This window comes from Ranitomeya variabilis, chromosome 4 (genome assembly GCF_051348905.1).
Source record: "Ranitomeya variabilis isolate aRanVar5 chromosome 4, aRanVar5.hap1, whole genome shotgun sequence".
In the NCBI taxonomy this organism is placed as follows: Eukaryota; Metazoa; Chordata; class Amphibia; order Anura; family Dendrobatidae; genus Ranitomeya; species Ranitomeya variabilis.
The window spans coordinates 698,139,203-698,156,346 of NC_135235.1; the positions used below are offsets into that span (position 1 = coordinate 698,139,203).

At 44.9% G+C, this 17,144-nt stretch overlaps 1 protein-coding gene across 3 annotated transcripts in view; it reads left to right on the forward strand.

Moving 5' to 3' along the window:
- The window catches only part of LOC143767734 (uncharacterized), a 464,270-nt gene extending 450,954 nt beyond the window's left edge, over positions 1-13,316 (forward strand). For 2 of the 3 annotated variants that reach the window (XM_077256235.1, XM_077256234.1), the window contains one exon: positions 11,831-13,316. In XM_077256235.1, the coding sequence (XP_077112350.1) occupies positions 11,831-13,101 (1,271 nt within the window). In that variant the 3' untranslated portion in view covers positions 13,102-13,316. The remainder of the gene's footprint in view (positions 1-11,830) is intronic. The other variant, XM_077256233.1, reaches the window with a different exon arrangement.
- The last annotated feature ends 3,828 nt before the right edge of the window (positions 13,317-17,144 follow it).

Sequence of the window (17,144 nt, forward strand, 5' to 3'; positions counted from 1 at the left end):
TTCCAGATCTGCTGCAACCTATCCACCACAGAATCTACCCCAGGACAGTCAGAAGGCTCCACATGTCCCGAGGAAAAACGAGGATGGAAACCAGAGTTGCAGAAAAATGGCGAAACCAAAGTAGCGGAACTAGCCCGATTATTAAGGGCAAACTCAGCCAACGGCAAGAAGGTCACCCAATCATCCTGATCTGCCGAAACAAAACACCTCAAATAAGCCTCCAGAGTCTGATTAGTTCGCTCCGTTTGTCCATTAGTCTGAGGATGAAAGGCAGACGAAAACGACAAATCAATGCCCTTCCTAGCACAAAAGGATCGCCAGAACCTGGAAACAAACTGGGATCCTCTGTCAGACACAATATTCTCAGGAATGCCGTGTAAACGAACCACATTCTGAAAGAACACAGGAACCAGATCGGAAGAGGAAGGCAGCTTAGGCAAAGTGTTGTGAATTTGGTTTCTGGGCTCCCCCGGTGGTTTCTGGTGGTACTGCACTTGTGTGCTTCATCTCCTCTGTTCACCTGTTTCCATCAGGATGTGGGAGTTGTCTATTTAGCCTTGCTCCTCAGTCATTTCTATGCCGGCCAACAATGTTACCAGAAGCCTTTCTGTTGCATGTTCCTGCTCCTAGACTACTATCAGCTAAGTTGGACTTGTAGTCCTAAGTTTGTTTTGCATTTTTGTTCCAGTTCTCTGTTACTGAATATTTCTGAGGCTGGAAGCTCTTGTGAGCTGAAATTGCCACTCTGGTGTCATGAGTTGATATTAGAGTCTTAAAGTAATTTCAGGATGGTATTTTGAAAGGGTTTTCAGCTGACCGTGCAGTTCCCTTTTCTGTCTTCCTACTATCTAGTAAGCGGACCTCAATTTGCTAAACCTATCTTCATACTTCGTATGTTAATTTCCTCTCCATTCACCGCCAATATATGTGGGGGCTACTGTCTGCCTTTTGGGGAAAATTTCTCTAGAGGTAAGCCAGGTCTGTATTTTCCTCTGCTAGGGTCAGTCAGTCCTCCGGCTGGCGCTGGGCGTCTAGGGATAAAACGTAGGCACGCTACCCGGCCTGTTGTGAAATTGGATTTTGGGCTCCCCCGGTGGCCACTGGTGGAATTGAACTGGTGTGCATCATCCCCTCTGTTCACCTGTTTCCATCAGGATGTGGGAGTCGCTATTTAACCTTGCTCCTCTGTCACTTCCATGCCGGTCAACATTGTAATCAGAAGCCTTTCTGTGCATGTTCCTGCTGCTAGACAACTCCCAGCTAAGTTGGACTTTAGTCCTCGTTTGTTTTTGCATTTTGTTCCAGTTCACAGCTGTAGTTTCGTTTCTGTGTCTGGAAAGCTCTTGTGATCTGAAATTGCCACTCTGATGTTATGAGTTAATACTAGAGTCTTAAAGTAATTTCAGGATGGTATTTTGATAGGGTTTTCAGCTGACCATGAAAGTGCCCTTTCTGTCTTCCTGCTATCTAGTAAGCGGACCTCAATTTTGCTAAACCTATTTTCATACTACATTTGTCATTTCATCTAAAATCACCGCCAATATATGTGGGGGCCTCTGTCTGCCTATAGGGGAAATTTCTCTAGAGGTGAGCCAGGACTATATTTTCCTCTGCCAGAATTAGTTAGTCCTCCGGCCGGCGCTGGGCGTCTAGGGATAAAAAACGTAGGCAACGCTACCCGGCTACTGTTAGTTGTGCGGCAGGTTTAGTTCATGGTCAGTTTAGTTTCCATCCTTCCAAGAGCTAGTACTTATGTTTGCTGGGCTATGTTATCTTGCCATTGAGAACCATAACAGTTTGACCGGCCCAAAAAGGGTTAAATTAATTGACAGAGAAAGGAGAGAAAAGAGAAGTCTGCTGAAGATTTTTTTTTTTTTTTTTTTTTCCCCTTCCCTTCAGTTCTGAGTGTGCTTGTAATTGAATCTCTTGCAAGTCTGCCTATATTGCAGCCTTTCTCTCTCTCTCTCTCCTTCTAATCCTGGAATGGCTCTGTGTTCACCTGTTTAAAATGGATATTCAGAGTTTAGCTGCAGGTTTGAATAATCTCACCACGAAAGTTCAAAATTTACAAGATTTTGTTGTTCATGTTCCTATATCTGAACCTAGAATTCCTTTGCCTGAATTTTTCTCGGGGAATAGATCTTGCTTTCAAAATTTTAAAAATAATTGCAAGTTGTTTTTGTCCCTGAAATCTCGCTCTGCTGGAGATCCTGCTCAGCAGGTCAGGATTGTGATTTCCTTGCTCCGGGGCGACCCTCAGGATTGGGCTTTTGCATTGGCTCCAGGGGATCCTGCGTTGCTCAATGTGGATGCGTTTTTTCTGGCCTTGGGGTTGCTTTATGAGGAACCTCAGTTAGAGCTTCAGGCGGAAAAGGCCTTGATGTCCCTATCTCAGGGGCAAGACGAAGCTGAAATATACTGCCAGAAATTCCGTAAATGGGCTGTGCTTACTCAGTGGAATGAGTGCGCCCTGGCGGCGAATTTCAGAGAGGGTCTCTCTGATGCCATTAAGGATGTTATGGTGGGGTTCCCTGTGCCTGCGGGTCTGAATGAGTCCATGACAATGGCTATCCAGATCGATAGGCGTCTGCGGGAGCGCAAACCTGTGCACCATTTGGCGGTGTCTACTGAGAAGACGCCAGAGAATATGCAATGTGATAGAATTCTGTCCAGAAGTGAACGGCAGAATTTAAGACGAAAAAATGGGTTGTGCTTCTATTGCGGTGATTCAACTCATGTTATATCAGCATGCTCTAAGCGTACTAAGAAGCTTGATAAGTCTGTTTCAATTGGCACTTTACAGTCTAAGTTTATTCTATCTGTGACCCTGATTTGTTCTTTATCATCTATTACCGCGGATGCCTATGTCGACTCTGGCGCCGCTTTGAGTCTTATGGATTGGTCCTTTGCCAAACGCTGTGGGTATGATTTGGAGCCTCTTGAAACTCCTATACCCCTGAAGGGGATTGACTCCACCCCATTGGCTAGTAATAAACCACAATACTGGACACAAGTAACTATGCGGATTAATCCGGATCATCAGGAGATTATTCGCTTTCTTGTGCTGTATAACCTACATGATGTGTTGGTGCTTGGATTGCCATGGCTGCAATCTCATAACCCAGTCCTTGACTGGAAAGCTATGTCTGTGTTAAGCTGGGGATGTAAGGGGACGCATGGGGACGTACCTGTGGTTTCCATTTCATCATCTATTCCCTCTGAGATTCCTGAATTCTTGACTGAATTTCGTGACGTTTTTGAAGAACCTAAGCTTGGTTCATTACCTCCGCACCGGGAGTGCGATTGTGCCATAGATTTGATTCCGGGTAGTAAATACCCTAAGGGTCGTTTATTTAATCTGTCTGTGCCTGAACATGCTGCTATGCGAGAATATATAAAGGAGTCCTTGGAAAAGGGACATATTCGTCCTTCGTCATCTCCCTTAGGAGCCGGTTTTTTCTTTGTGGCTAAGAAAGATGGCTCTTTGAGACCGTGTATTGATTATCGGCTTTTGAATAAAATCACGGTTAAATATCAATATCCGTTGCCACTGCTGACTGATTTGTTTGCTCGCATAAAGGGGGCCAAGTGGTTCTCTAAGATAGATCTCCGTGGGGCGTATAATTTGGTGCGAATTAAGCAGGGGGATGAGTGGAAGACCGCATTTAATACGCCCGATGGCCACTTTGAGTATTTGGTGATGCCTTTTGGTCTTTCAAATGCCCCTTCAGTCTTTCAGTCCTTTATGCATGACATTTTCCGTGATTATTTGGATAAATTTATGATTGTGTATCTGGATGATATTTTGATTTTTTCGGATGACTGGGACTCTCATGTCCAGCAGGTCAGGAGGGTTTTTCAGGTTTTGCGGTCTAATTCCTTGTGTGTGAAGGGTTCTAAGTGCGTTTTTGGGGTTCAAAAGATTTCCTTTTTGGGATATATTTTTTCCCCCTCTTCCATCGAGATGGATCCTGTCAAGGTTCAGGCTATTTGTGATTGGACGCAACCCTCTTCTCTTAAGAGTCTTCAGAAATTTTTGGGCTTTGCTAACTTTTATCGTCGATTTATTGCTGGTTTTTCTGATGTTGTTAAACCATTGACTGATTTGACTAAGAAGGGTGCTGATGTTGCTGATTGGTCCCCTGCTGCTGTGGAGGCCTTTCGGGAGCTTAAGCGCCGCTTTTCTTCCGCCCCTGTGTTGCGTCAGCCTGATGTTGCTCTTCCTTTTCAGGTTGAGGTCGACGCTTCTGAAATCGGAGCTGGGGCGGTTTTGTCGCAGAGAAGTTCCGATTGTTCCGTGATGAGACCTTGTGCCTTTTTCTCGCGTAAATTTTCGCCCGCCGAGCGGAATTATGATGTTGGGAATCGGGAGCTTTTGGCCATGAAGTGGGCTTTTGAGGAGTGGCGTCATTGGCTTGAGGGGGCTAGACATCAGGTGGTGGTATTGACTGACCACAAAAATCTAATTTATCTTGAGTCCGCCAGACGCCTGAATCCTAGACAGGCGCGCTGGTCGTTGTTTTTCTCTCGGTTTAATTTTGTGGTGTCCTACCTGCCGGGTTCTAAGAATGTTAAGGCGGATGCCCTTTCTAGGAGTTTTGAGCCTGACTCCCCTGGTAACTCTGAACCTACAGGTATCCTTAAGGATGGAGTGATATTGTCTGCCGTTTCTCCAGACCTGCGGCGGGCCTTGAAGGAGTTTCAGGCGGATAGACCTGATCGTTGCCCACCTGGTAGACTGTTTGTTCCTGATGATTGGACCAGTAAAGTCATTTCTGAGGTTCATTCTTCTGCGTTGACAGGTCATCCTGGAATCTTTGGTACCAGGGATTTGGTGGCAAGGTCCTTCTGGTGGCCTTCCCTGTCTCGAGATGTGCGAGGCTTTGTGCAGTCTTGTGACGTTTGTGCTCGGGCCAAGCCTTGTTGTTCTCGGGCTAGTGGATTGTTGTTGCCCTTGCCTATCCCGAAGAGGCCCTGGACGCACATCTCGATGGATTTTATTTCGGATCTTCCTGTTTCTCAGAAGATGTCTGTCATCTGGGTGGTGTGTGACCGTTTCTCTAAGATGGTCCATTTGGTTCCCCTTCCTAAGTTGCCTTCTTCTTCCGAGTTGGTTCCTCTGTTTTTTCAAAATGTGGTCCGTTTGCATGGTATTCCGGAGAATATCGTTTCTGACAGAGGAACCCAGTTCGTGTCTAGATTTTGGTGAGCATTCTGTGCTAGGATGGGCATAGATTTGTCTTTCTCGTCTGCTTTCCATCCTCAGACTAATGGCCAGACCGAGCGGACGAATCAGACCTTGGAGACATATTTGAGGTGTTTTGTGTCTGCAGATCAGGATGATTGGGTTGCTTTTTTGCCTTTAGCGGAGTTTGCCCTCAATAATCGGGCCAGCTCTGCCACCTTGGTGTCTCCTTTTTTCTGTAATTCGGGGTTTCATCCTCGATTTTCTTCTGGTCAGGTGGAATCTTCGGATTGTCCTGGAGTGGATGCTGTGGTGGAGAGGTTGCATCAGATTTGGGGGCAGGTAGTGGACAATTTGAAGTTGTCCCAGGAGAAGACTCAGCTTTTTGCCAACCGCCGGCGTCGGGTTGGTCCTCGGCTTTGTGTTGGGGACTTGGTGTGGTTGTCTTCTCGTTTTGTCCCTATGAGGGTTTCTTCTCCTAAGTTTAAGCCTCGGTTCATCGGCCCGTACAAGATATTGGAGATTCTTTACCCTGTGTCCTTCCGTTTGGACCTCCCTGCATCTTTTTCTATTCATAATGTTTTTCATCGGTCATTGTTGCGCAGGTATGAGGTACCGGTTGTGCCTTCCGTTGAGCCTCCTGCTCCGGTGTTGGTTGAGGGCGAGTTGGAGTACGTTGTGGAAAAAATCTTGGACTCCCGTGTTTCCAGACGGAAACTCCAGTATCTGGTCAAATGGAAGGGATACGGTCAGGAGGATAATTCTTGGGTGACTGCCTCTGATGTTCATGCCTCCGATCTGGTCCGTGCCTTTCATAGGGCTCATCCTGATCGCCCTGGTGGTTCTGGTGAGGGTTCGGTGCCCCCTCCTTGAGGGGGGGGGTACTGTTGTGAAATTGGATTTTGGGCTCCCCCGGTGGCCACTGGTGGAATTGAACTGGTGTGCATCATCCCCTCTGTTCACCTGTTTCCATCAGGATGTGGGAGTCGCTATTTAACCTTGCTCCTCTGTCACTTCCATGCCGGTCAACATTGTAATCAGAAGCCTTTCTGTGCATGTTCCTGCTGCTAGACAACTCCCAGCTAAGTTGGACTTTAGTCCTCATTTGTTTTTGCATTTTGTTCCAGTTCACAGCTGTAGTTTCGTTTCTGTGTCTGGAAAGCTCTTGTGATCTGAAATTGCCACTCTGATGTTATGAGTTAATACTAGAGTCTTAAAGTAATTTCAGGATGGTATTTTTATAGGGTTTTCAGCTGACCATGAAAGTGCCCTTTCTGTCTTCCTGCTATCTAGTAAGCGGACCTCAATTTTGCTAAACCTATTTTCATACTACGTTTGTCATTTCATCTAAAATCACCGCCAATATATGTGGGGGCCTCTGTCTGCCTATCGGGGAAATTTCTCTAGAGGTGAGCCAGGACTATATTTTCCTCTGCCAGGATTAGTTAGTCCTCCGGCCGGCGCTGGGCGTCTAGGGATAAAAAACGTAGGCAACGCTACCCGGCTACTGTTAGTTGTGCGGCAGGTTTAGTTCATGGTCAGTTTAGTTTCCATCCTTCCAAGAGCTAGTACTTATGTTTGCTGGGCTATGTTCTCTTGCCATTGAGAACCATAACACCGGCCACTGTTAGTTGTGCGGTAGGTTTAGCTCACGTTCAGCTCGAGTTCCCATCTTCCAAGATCTAGTCCTTTTGCATGCTTTACTATGTTCTCTTGCCATTGAGAATCATGACAGCAAAGGCACCAAATGGACCATTTTAGAAAAGCGATCACATACCACCCAGATGACAGACATGCCCTGAGACACCGGGAGATCTGAAATGAAATCCATGGAAATGTGTGTCCAAGGCCTCTTCGGGACAGGCAAGGGCAAGAGCAACCCGCTGGCACGAGAACAGCAAGGCTTAGCTCGAGCACAAGTCCCACAGGACTGCACAAATGACCGCACATCCCGTAACAAGGAAGGCCACCAAAAGGACCTAGCCACCAGATCTCTGGTGCCAAAAATTCCCGGATGCCCTGTCAACACCGAGGAATGAACCTCGGAAATGACTCTGCTGGTCCACTTATCAGGAACAAACAGTCTGTCAGGTGGACAAGAGTCAGGTCTACCAGCCTGAAATCTCTGCAACACACGTCGCAAATCAGGAGAAATGGCCGACAAGATAACTCCCTCTTTAAGAATACCAACTGGTTCTGCGACTCCAGGAGAGTCAGGCACAAAGCTCCTTGAAAGAGCATCAGCCTTCACATTCTTTGAACCTGGTAAATACGAGACCACAAAGTCAAAACGGGAGAAAAACAATGACCAGCGGGCCTGTCTAGGATTCAGGCGTTTAGCAGACTCGAGATACATCAAATTTTTGTGATCAGTCAAGACCACCACACGATGCTTAGCACCCTCGAGCCAATGACGCCACTCCTCAAATGCCCACTTCATGGCCAGCAACTCCCGATTGCCAACATCATAATTCCGCTCAGCAGGCGAAAACTTCCTAGAGAAGAAAGCACATGGTCTCATTACCGAGCAACCAGGGCCTCTCTGCGACAAAACGGCCCCTGCCCCAATCTCAGAAGCATCCACTTCGACCTGAAAGGGAAGTGAGACATCAGGCTGGCACAAAACAGGCGCCGAAGTAAACCGGCGCTTCAACTCTTGGAACGCCTCCACGGCTGCAGGAGCCCAGTTAGCAACATCAGAACCTTTCTTGGTCATATCCGTCAAAGGTTTAACAACGCTAGAAAAATTAGCGATAAAACGACGGTAGAAGTTAGCAAAACCCAAGAACTTCTGAAGACTCTTAACTGACGTGGGTTGAGTCCACTCATGAATAGCTCGGACCTTGACTGGGTCCATCTCCACAGCAGAAGGGGAAAAAATAAACCCCAAAAAGGGAACCTTCTGTACTCCAAAGAGACACTTTGAGCCCTTAACAAACAAAGCATTCTCACGCAAAACCTGAAACACCATCCTGACCTGCTCCACATGTGAGTCCCAATCTTCAGAGAAAACCAGAATATCATCCAGATAAACAATCATAAATTTATCCAGATACTTCCGGAAAATATCATGCATAAAGGACTGAAACACTGAGGGAGCATTAGAGAGCCCAAAAGGCATCACCAAGTACTCAAAATGACCTTCGGGCGTATTAAATGCTGTCTTCCATTCATCTCCTTGCTTAATGCGCACAAGGTTGTACGCACCACGAAGATCTATCTTGGTGAACCACTTGGCACTTTTAATCCGGGCAAACAAGTCCGACAACAGAGGCAAAGGATACTGAAATTTAACAGTGATTTTATTCAGAAGCCGATAGTCAATACAAGGTCTCAAAGATCCGTCCTTCTTGGCCACAAAAAAGAATCCCGCACCAAGAGGGGAAGAGGATGGACGGATATGCCCCTTCTCCAGAGACTCCTTGATATACGAACGCATTGCGGCATGCTCAGGTACAGACAGATTAAATAGTCTTCCCTTAGGAAATTTACTACCTGGAATCAAATCTATGGCGCAGTCACAGTCCCTATGAGGAGGCAGAGCACTGGACCTGGACTCGCTGAATACATCCTGATAATCAGACAAATACTCATGAACTTTCGAAGGAGTAGAGGAAGCAATAGACACCGGCGGGGAATCAGCCTGAATTCCCTGACAGCCCCAACTTGACACAGACATTGCCTTCCAATCCAAGACTGGATTGTGGGTCTGTAACCATGGCAGACCCAAAACGTCCAAATCATGCATTTTATGCAGAACAAGAAAACGAATCACCTCCCGATGTTCAGGAGTCATGCACATGGTCACCTGCACCCAAAACTGCGGTTTATTTTCCGCCAATGGCGTAGCATCAATACCTCTAAGAGGAATAGGATTTACCAATGGTTCAAGTACAAAACCACAGCGCTTGGCAAATGACAGATCCATAAGACTCAGGGCAGCACCTGAATCCACAAACGCCATAACAGGATAGGAAGACAATGAGCAAATTAAAGTCACAGACAAAATAAATTTAGGTTGCAAATTACCAATGGCGACAGGACTAACAACCCTTGTTAGGCGTTTAGAGCATGCTGATATAACGTGTAGAATCACCACAGTAAAAACACAACCCATTCTGACGTCTATGATTTTTCCGCTCATTTCTAGTCTGAATTCTATCACATTGCATTAAATCAGGTGTTTGTTCAGACAACACCACCAGAGGATTAGCGGTTTTGCGCTCCCGCAAACGCCGGTCAATTTGAATACCCAGCGCCATGGAATCATTCAGACTTGTAGGAATGGGGAAACCCACCATCACATTCTTAATGGCTTCAGAAAGGCCATTTCTGAAATTTGCGGCCAGAGCACACTCATTCCACTGAGTAAGCACGGACCATTTCTGAAATTTTTGGCAATACACTTCAGCTTCATCCTGGCCCTGAGAAATAGCCAGCAAGGCTTTTTCTGCCTGAACTTCAAGATTGGGTTCCTCGTAAAGCAATCCGAGCGCCAGAAAAAACGCATCAATATTTGCCAATGCCGGATCTCCTGGCGCTAGCGAGAAAGCCCAATCCTGAGGGTCGCCCCGTAAAAAAGAGATAATTTTAACTTGCTGAGCTGAATCTCCAGATGAACGGGGTCTCAGAGATAGAAACAATTTACAATTATTCCTGAAATTCCTAAACTTAAATCGGTCTCCAGAAAACAGTTCAGGAATAGGTATTTTAGGTTCAGACATTGGACTACTGGTAACAAAATCTTGTATGCCCTGCACACGAGCAGCAAGCTGGTCTACACTTGTAATCAAGGTCTGGACATTCATGTCTGCAGCAAGCACAAGCCACTCAGAGGTAAAGGGGAGGAAGAGAGGAAAAAAAAAACAAAAAAAAAACTCAGAATTTCCTTTCTTAATATCCCACTTCTGCAATGCATTAAACATTCAATGTTGGCCTGGCATACTGTTATGACCCCAATGGCAGAGGGTCTCAGAAATAATTACTAAGTCTGCAAACACAAAAAACCAGCTCATAGGGCAGTGGTAACTGAACTGACCATATATCTAATCCTAGCACCACAAATAGCAGCAGCCGGGGAACGTGCCTACGTTGGTTCTAGACGTCTCGCGCCAGCCGGAGAACTAACTAACCCTAGAAGGGAAAAGAAAGACCTTTCTTGCCTCCAGAGAAAAGACCCCAAAAGTTGGATACAAGCCCCCAACAAATAATAACGGTGAGGTAAGAGGAAAAGACAAACGTAAGAATGAGCTAGGTATTTAGCAAAGAGAGGCCCACTAGCTAATAGCAGAATATAGTAAGATGACTTATATGGTCAGCAAAAACCCTATCAAAATATCCACGCTGGATATTCAAGAACCCCCGAACCGTCTAACGGCCCGGGGGGAGAACACCAGCCCCCTAGAGCTTCCAGCAAAGTCAGGAATCACATTTAGTACAAGCTGGACCAAAAATAAGAGCAAAGTAAATAACCAAAAAACAAAGAAGCAGGACTTAGCTTAAATATGCACGAACCAGGACCATCAGACAGGAGCAAACAGAAAGGATCTGATTACAACGATGCCAGGCACTGGACTAAGGATCCAGGAAGTTTATATAGCAACACCCCTGGACTAACGACCCAGGTGGGTGCCAAACTGAGGAAAGACAATCCCAGAGTCATAACACTAGTAACCACAAGAGGGAGCCAAAAAGTCTAATTCACAACAGGACACACACCGTAAATTAATAAATTAAGTGGGTTCTTGTCACTGCAGCAATACCAAATACATAGATGCTAAATGTGGTTTGTGTACACTGCAAGGCTCAGAAGTGAAGGGGAAATTTGACATTGGGAGAGCGGATATTGCTGGATTGGTTTATGGAAGCAATTTTGCTTTTCAAGAGCCTTTGAGCCACTAAATAATGTGGAAACCTCTTTTTTTTTCCATTGACAAATGATGGACTTGAGTGGGGACTTGCTTTTTGTAAGATGAGTGGAACTTATTTTGGTACTTTTTTCACCTACATAACATTTTGGTGGCTTTTTATTCCATATTTGTCAACAGCAGAAAAGTGTTTGGCACCACTGCGTCGCCTTTACCTCAAAGAGATGAAATGAGGTTACCCACACTAAATCATGAATGCCAGATAGCCTTCAAAAACACCGCTGTAGGTGCTCAATCCATATGGGAAAAAAAACATGCAGGGAATCCACAATAAACAAAGAAAATAATGGATGGCACTCACCAATGCGGTTATTTCTTGCTTTATTAGACGCTGGGTGGCTGAGGCACGGGAGACATGTGCAAGGTACGGACTACAGATGTTTCGCGCTCTAGTCCGTACCTTGCACATGTCTCCCGTGCCTGAGCCGCACAGCATCAATAAAGCAAGAAATAACCGCATTGGTGCGTGCCATCCATTATTTTCTTCGTTTATTGTGTATTGCATATTTGTGAGTCAGAATGAACAAACAGTTGAACACCATGCTCCTTTTTTGTTCATGCTGTTTTCTATTAGACTGTGAGCTGTCATTGTCTTGGTGAATAAGTCAAATTTTTTTACAGAACTTGCCATTTTTCCTGACAGTTTAAGTAGAAATGTTAAAAAATATAAAATTTGAGGATATTTTATTCTAAAATAATAATTTTTTTTTCTTGGTAGGTGACTGTACCAAGAAATCAGAGGGACAGCTGACATCTTCAATTTTTAAATCAGATGATCTTGAGATCCAAAAGGATACAATTAGAGTGAATGCCATTACTCCAGATATACCATCATCCCCTCACAGCGAAGATCTGTCATCTGATCCTTTGAAAGAGGTCTTGTCTTCTTATTTATTACCAGCAACTAAAGCAAATCATAGTCGCAAAATAAACATTAAAAAACAAATTACTTATAAATCAAGGAATCCATTATCATGTTCAGAATATGGAAATAGTTTTCCCCTCGAAAAGTCTTTTCTTAAACATAAAAAGCTTCACACAGCAGAGAATAGATTTTCTTGTTCCAAGTGTGGGAAATGTTTTAACTGGATATCAGTTTTTGTTAAGCACCAGAGAACTCACACAGGGGAGAAGCCTTTTTCCTGTTCAGAATGTGGGAAATGTTTCAACCAGAAATCAGATTTGGTTAGGCACCAAAGAACTCACACAGGGGAGAAGCCATTTTCATGTTCAGAATGTGGGAAATATTTTACACAGAAATCAAAACTTGTTTGTCACCAGAGAACGCACACAGGGGAGAAGCCTTTTTCCTGTTCCGAATGTGGGAAATGTTTTAACCAAAAAGAGAATCTTGCTACACACCAAAGAACTCACACAGGAGAGAAGCCATTTTCCTGTTCAGAATGTGGGAAATGTTTTAATTGTAAATTAAGTTTGGTTACGCACCAGAGAACCCACACAGGGGAGAAGCCGTTTTCTTGTTCAGAATGTGGAAAATGTTTTATCCAGAAATCAGATTTGGTCAGGCACCAGAGAACCCACACAGGGGAGAAACCTTTTTCCTGTTTAGAATGTGGGAAATATTTTATCCAGAAATCCTATTTGGTTAAGCACCAGAGAACTCACACAGGGGAGAAGCCTTTTTCATGTTCAGAATGTGGGAAATGTTTTAACCAGAAATCCGATTTGGTTAAGCACCAGAGAAGTCACACAGGAGAGAAGCCTTTTTCCTGTTCAGAATGTGTGAAATGTTTTACAAATAAATCAAATCTCATCACACATCAAAGAACTCACATAGGGGACAAGCCTTTTTCATGTTCAGTATGTGGGAAATATTTTAACCAGAAATCAGATTTGGTTAAGCACCAGAGAACTCACACAGGGAAGAAGTCTTTTTCTTGTTCAGAATGTGGGAAATGTTTTACCCGAAAAGCGCATCTTGATCACCACCAGAGAACTCACCCAGAGAAGGCTTTTTCAGGTCCTTAATGTGGGAAATGTTTTAAATGGAATTCAACTCTTAAAAAACATCAGAGAAATCGAGCAGGGGAGAAGCCTTATTCATGTTCAGAATGTTGGAAATGTTTTAACTGAAGATTGTATTTTCTTAAAGGAGTTGTGCACTGCTATGGCAATCCTTTGTCATTCATCATGTATGGCTTTGTTAAAATAAAAAAATTCATACTCGCCTTCCGTGCCGATACTGTTCCAGCAGTGTCGGCAATCGCGTTCCCGGGGCTCATATGAGGTTGTTACATTACACCAGCCCTGCACCCAATCAGCTCCGGCTTTACTTTCTCCTCCTTCGGACGTGTTGGAACATCAACAGGAAGCCTGGGCTGCGACTTCTCTTTGAATAAGTCTTATTGTTCAATTTGTCCAAAGGTGAGAACAGTGACGCCTATGCTAATTGGACGCAGGGTTCATATGACATAACTACCGTATTGTTCAGATTATAAGACACACTTTTTTGCCCCAAATTTCTGGGGGAAATGGGAGTGTGTCTTATAATGCGGACGTACCTTACCGGCCGCGGCAGAGCAGGGTCCCTGGGTCGCTGCTGGGGGAGACAAGAATGGAGCGTTGCTGCAGGCTGGGATTAGGGGGTGTTCAGATGTGCAGTGCATCGCTGCGTGTGTTCGGCGCTGCGGGGGGCTCTGCTGACATTTTGTGAAAGCCTGGAGCCCCCGCAATAACATGCTTTCCTATGCGGTGGAGATCCCGAGATCTCCAATAGTGATATTACTTTGCATGTGTTCTGGCCCTACTTATATCATTTAACCTGTAATGATCATACCCCAAGTGTTCCTGAAGCCAGAAATTGCCATATGTTATCTCTCAGGAGTACTCTAGATGAGTTTGCGAGCTTGATACAATTTTTGCAAAAGACCTACAGTCATCAGGGATGGATTTGAGATCTATAGATTCTCCCAATTATCCCAATATGCATATTTTGGAGTTTGCTTGGATTTGCATGCCAAATAACCTTTTTATTAAAGCTAATGTGTTTTTCCTGTAGGAGCCTAATCTCCTGCACTCCAGAACATGTGTAACAAGTGCGCATCTCCAGTTCCACCTCTTGGACAATCTACATTCGAACATACTCCAATTCTAAAAAGAAAACTCAGTGTTCTATATACTGTATGAACAAGGTGTATCTGCGAGAGACTAGTAAATATTTATTCCGTATAACCGATGCCGCAGAGCAAAACTGAGTCAGATATACATGCCTAAGTTGTAGGTATCGAAAGAAGAGGCCATGAGGCAATCCAAACTCTTACAGTTTGTTAAAGTGTTCGATTTCCTACTAATTCAGGGGTGAGGAACCTCAGGCCCCAGGGCCATTTACGGCCCTCGATGACCTTTTATCAGGCTCCGAGCAGATTCTCAGAGACCGCATTCTTGGGCAGGGAGATGTATTTTGATTACAACTAGCTCATTAATTATAGTGCTTTGGAACAAAGCACTATACTGTTATTCCATCGTGGTAAACTTCTTATTATTATTATGGTGCTTGAACCCTCTAGGTTCAAGCAACATATTGTAATCCGATTTCTTATATTTTATTATTATTATGGTGCTTGAACCTCCTAGGTTCAAGCAACATATTGTAATCCGATTTCTTATATTTTCTTATTATTATTATTATTCTTCTCCGCGTTTTCTGCAATTAATGCGGCCCGAACCGCTCGGCGCAGAGACCCCGTTCAGGTGGTGTTTCGAAGCCCTCGGTGGGGACAGGTGTGCTATAGTCGATCCGATATGTAGTTTTTTAAAAAATCGCATTTTTAAAAAAAAAATTTCCCATAGGAAATAATGGTGAACTTTCCATTACCCCCAACTTGACCTTCCAAAGATGGCAGCTATGTAAATGTATGGTGTCCATTTTAGGACATGATCATTTATCAAAGTCAAACATCAGAATAAAGTGACTATGACACCCTCTCGTCCCGTGTGTGAAAAGTAAGTGCCCCCCGGCCCCGTGTGTGAAAAGTAAGTGCCCCCCCGGCCCCGTGTGCAAAAGTAAGTGCGCCCCCAGCCCCGTGTGCAAAAGTAAGTGCGCCCCCGGCCCCGTGTGTGCTAAAGTAAGTGCGCCCCGGTCCCGGGTGTGGAAAAGTAAGTGCGCCCCGGTCCCGGGTATGGAAAAGTAAGTGCTCCCCTGGTCCCGTGTGTGAAAAGTGCTGCTGTAAAGCTGGCAGCGCTGTTCAAGCACCATGTATTTTCTTCAGGAAATGCCCATCTAGTTATTATTATTCTTCTTCTTCTCCGCGTTTTCCGCAATTAATGCGGCCCAAACCGCTCGGCGCAGAGACCCCGTTCAGGCGGCGTTTCGAAGGCCGAAGGGGACAGGTGTGCTATGACTTTTATAGTCGATCCGATATGTAGATTTTATTTAAATTGCATTTAAAAAAAAAAAAATTCCCATAGGAAATAATGGCGAACTTTCCTTTACCCCCAACTTGACCTTCCAAAGATGGCAGCTATGCAAATGTACGGTGTCCATTTTAGGACATGATCATTTATCAAAGTCAAACATCAAAATAAAGTGACTATGACACCCTCTCATCCCGTGTGTGAAAAGTAAGTGCCCCCCCGGCCCCGTGTGTGAAAAGTAAGTGCCACCACGGCCCCGTGTGTGAAAAGTAAGTGCCCCCCCGGCCCTGTGTGTGAAAAATAAGTGCCCCCCCGGCCCTGTGTGTGAAAAGTAAGTGCCCCCCCGGCCCCGTGTGTGAAAAGTAAGTGCCCCCCGGCCCCGTGTGTGAAAAGTAAGTGCCCCCCCGGCCCCGTGTGTGAAAAGTAAGTGCCCCCCGGCCCCGTGTGTGAAAAGTAAGTGCCCCCCGGCCCCGTGTGTGAAAAGTAAGTGCCCCCCGGCCCCGTGTGTGAAAAGTGCCCCCCGGCCCCGTGTGTGAAAAGTAAGTGACCCACAACTCTGCCCTGTATATAGGAGTCTGTATATAGGGGGATGTCTGTATATAGGAGTGGTGTCTGTATATAGAGGGATGTCTGTATATAGGAGTGGTGTCTGTATATAGAGGGATGTCTGTATATAGGAGTGATGTCTGTATATAGGGGGATGTCTGTATATAGGGGGATGTCAGTATATAGGAGTGGTGTCTCTATATAGGGGGATGTCTGAATATGGGAGAGATGCCTGTATATAGAGGGATGTCTGTATATAGGAATGGTGTCTGTATATAGAGGGATGTCTGTATATAGGAGTGGTGTCTGTATATAGAGGGATGTCTGTATATAGGAGTGGTGTCTGTATATAGGGGGATGACTGTATATAGGAGTGGTGTCTGTATATAGGGGGATGTCAGTATATAGGAGTGGTGTCTCTATATAGGGGGATGTCTGAATATAGGAGAGATGTCTGTATATAGAGGGATGTCTGTATATAGGAGTGGTGTCTGTATATAGGGGGATGTCTGTATATAGGAGTGGTGTCTGTATATAGGGGGATGTCAGTATATAGGAGTGGTGTCTCTGTATAGGGGATGTCTGAATATAGGAGAGATGTCTGTATATAGAGGGATGTCTGTATATAGGAGTGGTGTCTGTATATAGGGGGATGTCTGTGTATAGGAATGGTGTCTGTATATAGAGGGATGTCTGTATATAGGGGGATGTCTGTATATAGGAGTGGTGTCTGTATATAGGGGGATGCCAGTATATAGGAGTGATGTCTGTCTATAGGAGTGGTGTCTGTATATAGAGGGATGTCTGTATGTAGGAGTGGTGTCTGTATATAGAGGGATGTCTGTATATAGGAGTGGTGTCTGTATATAGAGGGATGTCTGTATATAGGAGGGATGTCTGTATATAGGGGGATGTCTGTATATAGGAGTGGTGTCTGTATATAGGGGGATGTCTGTATATAGGAGTGGTGTCTGTATATAGGGGGATGTCTGTATATAGGAGTGGTGTCTGTGTATAGGGGGATGTCTATATAGGAGTGGTGTCTATATAGAGGGATGTCTGTATATAGGAGTGGTGTCTGTATATAGAGGGATGTCTGTATATAGAAGTGG